Genomic DNA, 9615 nt, shown 5'->3' with positions numbered 1-9615 from the left:
ACCACTCGTCCTCCTTTTCTTCTCTACTCCCCTCTCTCAGCTCACCTTCTGTCACTATCAACATCGCTTCACTTGACCAACCAATCTACCTCCAATACTTAGCATTTCCCCTGCCCAATACTTTCTTTTCGCAGCTTCATCGTTGCCCTTTTGCGTCCCTCTTCTCTCCCTGCTAATCATTCTATCTCTTAACTATTCATTCCCGTTCCTCCCATATCTTCTTCCCTCACATATGTACCTCCTCTTCCCTATGTCTACCTCTATGTTTACCACACCGGTCCCCCAACTGCTATCTATTCTACACTTACAACTTCCCCTTTTCCTTAATTCCTACCCTCCTTTTCCTTGTACACTCTTTTTTAAATAACTATCCATGTATATCAATCTTCTGATAATCTTATATGTTCTTTCTCCAACTCACCCTCCTCCCAAACTTTTTCAACTACCCCATCTAGCCAACAAATCCACCCATAACCCTCACCGCTATTTTCTCCTCACAGCTTGTTTCCCTCTGCCTGACGCTTTTCTATATTATGTAGAAACTGCTGCTCTTCATCAAAACCCTAAACTCTGCCTTCCCCTTCCGCACTCCCACCGCCCTACAACCCTAAACCTTTGTAATGTATCTGGGAAATGCCCTAAGAAATGCAAAATAGTAGTTTTATGTAAAATTCATGGGAAAGTCAGTATTCAAAAAAATTTTAACATGAATTATTTTTATTCGATAATTTACAAGTTTCCAAGAATTATTAACTAATTTTTAATTTTTTACTTAATAGCAATTTATTTAGACAAATAAATTCAATTGATCTAACTAAAGATTAAATACTCGCTGAATATCTTCCAAAGAAATATCACTCTGAACATTCGTTACTTGTGAACAATGAAAATAAAAAGTAAAATGAAAAAATCAAGGAAAATTGTTTAATATTTTCCAAATATCCTTAGAAAATATATTACTCAAAATCTGATAATTGTGTCGATAATTCCAGAAAATAATAACTTCTTGCGATTTGTGGACGCAACATTTGTTTGGACAAATAAAAATTGATCAAATAATTACAAAATATAATAAACAAGAAATGTTACTCTTAATATTTATCAACGGTGTCATTTATTCTCTAAACAAATTTTTTTGTGTGCTTTACAAGGAAACAATTCATAAACAAATAATAATTATTTAAAGAATTTCAAATTAGTCAAATTGAAAAATTATTGGGTGGAAATTATTTCTTGGATATTTCTTAAGAGGTGACTGAACTTTAATTTACAAAAAGTTAAGAACAAGTAGGCTTCTTTTTCCTATTTGTGGAAAAGTGAGCTATCTCAATCTTCAATTTTCAAAGAACAGATTTAAAAAATGGGGAATTTCTTTTTCTGAAAAATGAGCAAATTGTGCGGGACCGGTCATTAAAAATCGAAATGTCGGACCAGTCTAATAACCATAATACTTCACAAAAAGTATTTGTATATTGAAAGATGCTACAAAAAATCATTCAAGCTACAAATCAATATTTAAAAAAATTTGATTTTCGCGTATATCGTCTTCTTACTTTTAAGGGTCGTATGAATTTATTCTAGGCAAGAAAGATTTAAAAATCTAAAAATTTGTTCGTCATAAATGTCGTACTGATGATGATCCTTTTGAGCAGAATCACTTGTCAACTTCTTTTAACGCTTAACTTATTATGGTCATTTGAAGGGTGTCATGGCATAACAATCTGAGTGCTATTTTTTTAAACATGTTTTATTAGCTTCTGTTGTTATTCTACCGAACGTTGTGGTGATAGGTTATATCCAAATTTACACCAGAAGTGGGTTTTTATCTTAATAAACTTTACAATATACAAAATACCAAACGAATATCAACCAAATATTTTTTTAAAAAATAACACTGTAGTATTGTAAAATCCATTTTTTTTATAAAGAAACGCTTTAAAAAAATTAATGTTTCACTTTTCAGCCTTCTGTTTGTCTTGTAGAGTATTCATAATATTTCAGGCATATTATTTATGTAGATTGGGATGTAAAAAAAGGTTTAAAACCATGGACTTACACGGTTTCGACAGCAGTCGATGTTAAACGATGTGTATCTCTAAAAATAAAAACTTAATCAAAATTTTGTTTATTGATATTTCTAGAGCTCCATAAAAACTCGAATGTTCTATCCCAATTCTTTTTGAGAATTCGATTTTGGAAAAGGTTTTTTCTCTCTGCTGAAAAATTTAGCCCCAATGGATTGACATGTTTGGTCGAAGAATCATTTATTTGAATATTTAATAAATTTATTAATTATACGTGTATTCTGAATTTTGTTTGAATTTTATTCACTGGCACTTTTTAAAAATATTCATACTTCGAAAATTCCTTACGTGACTATTCATTACTATACATAATTGATAAGTTTTGTTCATCTTCTTGGACATTAAAAAGTAAATATTAAAAAATGTTTTTGCTTTTGTTGGAAAGAACAGGTGTTCGACGAACTCTTGCTGGATGCTGATTGGTCCATAAATGCAGGAATGTGGATGTGGTTGTCGTGCAGTTCATTTTTCCAACAATTTTTTCATTGTCATTGTCCGGTGAGATTTGGAAGGAAAGCTGACCCAAATGGAGACTATATTCGGTGAGTTTGAAATATTGCATCTTCCATTATTTCTGATCGCTTACTCACATTTTATTCTTTGATTTTCTGCCCTGTCAGGCGTTATTTGCCTGTCTTGAAGAATTTCCCTACGAGATATATTCACGAGCCTTGGAACGCCCCGATGAGTGTTCAACGTGCAGCCAAGTGCATCATAGGAAGGGATTATTGCCTTCCCATGGTTAATCACAGCAGAAGTTCGCGAATAAACATTGAACGAATGAAACATGTTTATCACAATTTAAACAAATATCGCGAGAATGGTAAGTAAAGATCCTAAAAATTGTATCACCTTCTGTCCTTTTTAAGGGCATGGTATTAGGTTGGTCCAAAAATTCGACTTTCAATTTTGGTTATCGTCCTCACCCCCTCAGTTTTTTCGTTTTTTTTAAATTTCCTATTTTTTGAAATCAGTTATAATCAAACCCGTGCCCCGGACTTTTGAAATTAACATGGGGTTTTAAATGGGAAAAGCTCAGGTTTCGAAAAATAAAAACAAGAAGTACTTGTTATTAACTTTTTGTTCATGCTAAAGACACCATTTTTTATGTTTTGTGAACATTATTTTCATTTAATAAATGACAAATTTCCGAGTATTTTTTAATTAATTTTCAATAGTTTAAAAGATGTTTCTCTCCTGTACATCGAGAATAGTTATTCTTTCTTTGTGATAAGACAGTTTATGAATTTCAAGTATAATAATTCTTGTTTAACATATTTAGTAAATGTTTAAAAAAAATCGCATTAATTTTCATAATTTCCCCCTGTAAATCGTAAAAGGTTATTATTCTGTGGGATTAATGACACAATTAAGAAAATCTAGAAACAATATTATTCTATTTAAAATGTTTGGTAATTTTTTAAACAATTTTCATTTGTTAAAAAATGTATTTATCTTGTAAATCATGAAATATTATTATTATTATGTAGAATTAACGTCGCAGGTAAAAAACTATTAAGAGTCATTTTTTGCTGTTGAGAATTCCAGTTTGCAATTATTTAATCAATTAATATCACTTGCACGGTTTCATAAGAAAGACAGAAAATTTTAGTTTCTTCAAATCTCTTACACTATGTTGCTTATTAATCAGTGTTTTTTATCAATGAAATCGATCTAAAAAAGTAACTATCAATAACGTAACAGAAAAAATTATCATCGTTTAAAAAATTAAGTTATAAGTTTAAAATAAGAAAATGCTGAATAATGAACTACATAGTGTAAGATATGTACAAGAAGATTTCGAAGAAGAAAAAAGTGGTTTAAATAATTTTCAAATATCGTTAAAAAAAAAGATGCTCAACATTCGTCAATTGTGTAATTAGTTACAGAAAATGATGACTTTTTACGATTTACAGTAGAAAAATTGTTTTAAAAAATGGAAATGGTCAAAAAAAGGGAAAATATTGAAAAAAATATATTACTATCAACATTTGTTAAATGTGTAATTAATTCCTTAAAATAATAACTATTTACAATTTGTATGCGAAAAACTTTTTTAACAAATACAGATTGTTCGAATAAATAAAATTTGCTTAAATATTCAACATAGAAATATTATTTTTGAAAATTTTCAACTGCGTCATTTATTTCGAAAAATAATAACTTTACAAGATTTACGGGCGAAAAAATTTTACAAGCAAATAATAATTGTTTAAATAACTTATCAAATAAAACTAATTCACGTTGAAAGAGTTGCGAAAAATACAGAGTTTATAGTATGAATGTTACATAAAATTTATTGGGTAGAAATTATTCCTTTATCATTTCTTAGGAGGTGATCTTTTCGGAAACAAACAAATCAGGGATTATCAATCACCAAAAATAGAAAGTATAATTTCTGCAGGTAGAATCTTAGACCACTCAAGCATGGCATACATGGTTCACGCAAAAAATGCCAGTATTTTTTCCATCGTTTTGTTTTTAAACTGAAGAAAGATATCTTGTTGAATATTTAAAAAAAGGCAGAAAAAATATTAAAAACAAGTCGCGACGGTCTGACCTGTTTTTCCCATTTGTGTTTAAATTTTGTTCAAATGATAGAATTTAATTAATTTTTAACCCCACATTTAATAGATCACAGGGCTCCAGTACCCTCATCTTATATTAATTAGGGCTCAAAAGCTTATTCCTAAATTACATTATACATTAAAAATAATGACTTTGCATTACTTAAACAAAATACAAAATTTAGTTGTTCAGACCAACGCGACGGGCTCTGATATATTTTTGACCGTTTTCCAAAATTTTATCGAGATGTCGACTTTTGTTAAAAAATAAAAGCACACTATTACACAGGAACTGCGATATTTCATGAGGCTACAAATTCCTGTCTGCGACACCTGATATTTTCGGCCCTCTAATTATTAATCTAACCCGTGCAGAAATTTCGGTGGGGCGCTGGTTGGACCCCGATCAAGCTTGATCTGGCCCAGATATGGGCACTTTAATTTTTTATTTCTATAATTAGTCAAATTTAAAAAGTTTTATGATAATATTTTTTTTCAGACTTTGTGTTTTACAAAACGTCAATTTTTGAATATTCGACATTATTGTACTGTTCGTATTACTTGAATTTATCGTTAAGAGTTTGTATTTTGAAAAAAACTATTATGTTTTAAAAAACAATGTTCAAATTTAGAGGTATTCCACACACACCCACTTACATTCATAAATTAATTTCAATTATAAATATTTTTGAATCTTTTATATATTTTTTTGGAATGTCACTAAAAGTGCTGTGCTTCCGAACCCGCAATGTACTTTTTGATTTTGACATTTTAAGTTCGATGTAAACAAAACATTATCATGACGACAACAGAAAACTTGACATAATCTTGTCTAACCTAACCCGACCCGACATGGTTCCGATGCGAGCCACACCATCTGCACCCTTGCGACCACGTGTGGAAAATCCGATCGGGCTCAGATCGAAACTTGGAAATAATTTGGGCAATTTCTGCAGGAAAACAAAGCATCCCGTTAAAAAAAAAACACTTTTCCTTTAAAGATTCTAATCTCAACGGGCTAGGCAGCAGAGGATGGATATATTTTTCAACATTTACCGAAAGTTCTGCACGATATTCTATTTAATTGAAAAATAAGAAGGCTGAAAAAATAGATTGAGCGGTTCTTAAGTCATGACATTATGAAATACCATTTTTCCTTAAGTGTGCCATAAGATATTTGAATACTTTTTTATGCTATAAGTTTCAAGCATATTTTAAAAATGTTTTTTTTTAAGCTTGTATTTATCTTTAAACTACATTTTTTCTTTTTGTATTAAAAGAATTTATAATTCTACTATACTGATTGTTCTGTGAATATTGAAGCTTGAAATAATATGTAGTAACTGTTTACTCTGATGACTTTTCCGATTTTGTAAGTGAATGCTTTGAAATGCTTTGCGAAATCTTAGTTCTAGACCAAAAGTAAAATATCAGTCGCTGGAGACTAAAAGCTGGTTTTCTCAAAATATACAAAAATAATAATAATGTATTATATTTAAAGAGATATGAATCTATTAAAGATTTTAATAATGTAAAAGATTAATAGATTTTTAACATTTTAATGAATTTCTTTAATTGTTGATTAATTTGAAGTGTTATAATAATATAGAAATAAAAATTGATATAAGTAAAATTATAATATGTTAAATAAATTTTGTTTCATTAATAAATCCGAGAATTGACTCAGCGCCCGCGCCGCAGGTAGGTGTAGCGAAAGCTGCGCCGGGTGCGCAGGGTTTGCGGCTGTCACTCAGGTGAACCCTCAGGCGTGAACAAATAAAAGCGGGGCGGGCTCTAACAGGTTTTTTACCACTCACCATCAGCCACAGAACTGGCGCAATGGAAGAGCTTCACTGTATTTATAATTAAAAAAAAATTTTTAATGGTAATTTTGCAGCTGGTAAACGAAAGCGAGAAGTTCTGTCGCACTCTACCCCTTTTATAGCTCAAAACATTTCAAATAATTGTTATTTTTGGCAATTTGACAACTATTTTTTCAAAATGACAACAAAAATTCCATATAAGAATTTTACTGAAGTTATAATCGCAATCAGCACTTTAAAATACGTTAGTATATATGACTTTAACAGAACGAAAATAGAATTAGTTATGAACGTGATTTTCACAGATTCAAATTTTTTAAAATCTTTTTGGGTTTTTGGGGTGGGAGGAAGTAATATGAAACTTTCTTGGTCAATCCCGAATGATAATTTACTTTTGGACTAGAATTAAGATTCTCAAAAAGTAATCGAAAAATTCAGTCAAAAATTCAAAAACGTCAATAAAGTAAACAACTATAAACATTTAAGCTTTTGCAATAGAAATGGTCCTATTCATTGTAGAATTTTATCTGTAGATATGGAATAAAGGAGAAGAATCATCAGAATTAATATGTTTTTTTTATTGTTACCTGAATATCTAAGCATATTTAATTTTAATTTTTACATTACCACATTTAGCTATATCAATTTTTTATAAATTTTGGATGTTAATATAATAACAAAAATAAATATAATAAAATAATCTAATGATATATACTCTTTTTATAAGCTTAAAATATTATTTTGTGGGGTCTTTTTTCATTTCCCAAGGGACTACTGCTATTTGGAAAGGAATATTAAAAGACTTCAGAGGTTCATTAGCATGATTAAACTGACAATTCTCGTATTTTTTATATTCTTAGGAGAGGCTGTTTAAGCAGGAGCGGCAGGTGAGTTTGCTACGAAAAAGAGTACTAGAGTAGAGTGAAATCATTTTCTTGGAGAGATACTAATTTGGATTTTGCTCTGTTCTCTTTCATCCAATGAAAATAATGGCCTCCTATATTTTATTTTAGAAATACATTAATGAGCTTTTTGATTATACTTTTGTATCAGCCGGATATAAAATTTTGGATGTAGTTGAAGAAATAGAATCTTTCTAATCTATATTAGGTTTTTCATGATATTTCTTCCAACGAATATAACTTCAACGATAGGTTCTTTCAACGAATTCGTCTCTAAGCTAGCCTAAAAAATCTTCAGATCAAACCAACAAGTTTTCTGAAATAACTTTAATATGTATTTTAAATATTGTCGATGGAAATCTGAGTGTGTTTATCTTAAAACTTTGCAGAATATTGACTTTTATTTTTATATCCTAGACTACGATAGATATTTCCTCTTATAAAAACTGTATAAATTTAAATATGATCTATTTTCTATGGTATTATGTTTCACGAGTATTGCTTCTTCATTTTCATTCTGACGAAATGTTTCATTTTACTAAATAAAAAGAATTTTTTACGATATGCATTTAAACATTTTTTAATATTTTGTGTCACAATTGTTATAAAGTCTCGCTTTAAAATTGAAGAACAGAGCTCCGGGGAAGGTTGACGAAAAATATAGAAATAGCGAATTGAGCACCAAGCATCAAAATTTTCACTGCCTCTATAAAAGCGTCAACATTTTTGCTGGTGTATTAAACACGACAAAAGATTTGCAGTCACATTATAGCGCACAAGCAATGCTGCGGAGTTCATTATTTTCGCATACTAAAGAGAGATGGATAATGAGAAGGTAGAGTGAGAATCTTTTAATCTTGCATTTTGCACTTTAAATTCTTTTCGCGATTTTTATTAGCTTTTTCGTTTGTTGTCTAAATGTGAAGCCTACTGAAATTACTTATTTCTGAGACTGAATATTTATGAAGTTGTAATATTGCTTCAATTTTGACTATGAGAGTCATGTGATAATAAAGACAAAGTAGAAAGGTGAAAAATACTTGATGTAGTATTATTTTTAATCAGTTTTGTAGATTTTTTTTCTTCAAGAATGTGTTTTAAGCGATGTAAGATTGATCAGTTTCGATGTTGATAAATGATGATTTCATTGCACAAATTTAAATTATTTTCGTTTTAAATTAGTGTCACAAAAAGTTAAGTTAGTTCTATACGGAGAAAAAGATACAGCACAATGATATCGCAAAACCTCTGTATTAAAATAAAGCACAATATGATAACGTACAAGCAGGTTCCGGAGCTTTTTGGAATATTATAATGCAATAACATCGCTTGGCCACTACTAGAACCCTCGTATATATAATATAATAAAATAATAATATAATGTAAAATCTTGCAATGTACGATATCAGGATTTTACGCTATTATAACGTGATAATTGCGATATATAGTGCAGAAATTGTGGTATATATTGCAATTCTTGCGATATCGTTTTCTCCGTGTAGTTTCAACTAGTCACAATTTAATACCCTCGAGCCGCGGTACTGCGAAATTCAGTACTGCAAACTCCCGCTGCTACTGAGTACGTTTTTCCCCCGATAGTCAGAACGATGCTATAACCTCTTCCCCCCCCCCCCCCACTTCTCATTTCTACATTTTATGATATCTTCAAATGTACAACTCACTGTGATTTTAATTTTAGTTTATAATCAAATAGATTCGATACTTACGGTGGAACATTTTATATTTGTGATGTCTATCAACGTTTCTTTCGCTCAAATCATTTCAATAATTTTAATAATAACGATTCAAAAGCGTCACTACAAGCTTTCAGAAGGCAAACAGTTGACATGCGTGCACACAGATACATATACGTATCATCTAAACTTACAAACAGATTTGAACATAGTAAATAGTCGCAGGAGTGGGGTCCCCTCATGTGTTCTCACTATTGAGAGTGAACCTGCGATAAATGTTCGCAGTATCGCTACTCGAATGTAATTAAAAATTAGAGCTTTCGATAATATTGATGGTGTCATAATTAACACAAAAAACAACATTTCAAATGAAGCCTTCACTGCTGAACCTTTTAAAGGTGAAGGTCTTAAAATTATACAATTTACTATGAAAATTAATTACAAATGCAATAAACATCCATTTGAATTTAAACCGATAACGTTTCAAAATATATGAGAAAATTAAATAAAATAAATACAAATTGTCCAAATAACAACTTTAGAAT

At 30.2% G+C, this 9615-nt stretch overlaps 1 protein-coding gene across 1 annotated transcript in view; it reads left to right on the top strand.

The window, feature by feature from the left end:
- LOC117167100 (cryptochrome-1) overlaps nt 1–7877 on the top strand; it is a 36183-nt gene extending 28306 nt beyond the window's left edge. Inside the window, exons 9-11 of the mRNA XM_033351741.1 lie at nt 2475–2626; nt 2705–2907; nt 7335–7877. Of these exons, the coding sequence (XP_033207632.1) occupies nt 2475–2626; nt 2705–2907; nt 7335–7348 (369 nt within the window). The 3' untranslated portion in view covers nt 7349–7877. The remainder of the gene's footprint in view (nt 1–2474; nt 2627–2704; nt 2908–7334) is intronic.
- The last annotated feature ends 1738 nt before the right edge of the window (nt 7878–9615 follow it).

This window comes from Belonocnema kinseyi, chromosome 2 (genome assembly GCF_010883055.1).
Source record: "Belonocnema kinseyi isolate 2016_QV_RU_SX_M_011 chromosome 2, B_treatae_v1, whole genome shotgun sequence".
In the NCBI taxonomy this organism is placed as follows: Eukaryota; Metazoa; Arthropoda; class Insecta; order Hymenoptera; family Cynipidae; genus Belonocnema; species Belonocnema kinseyi.
This window is presented reverse-complemented; position numbering and strand designations above follow the sequence as displayed.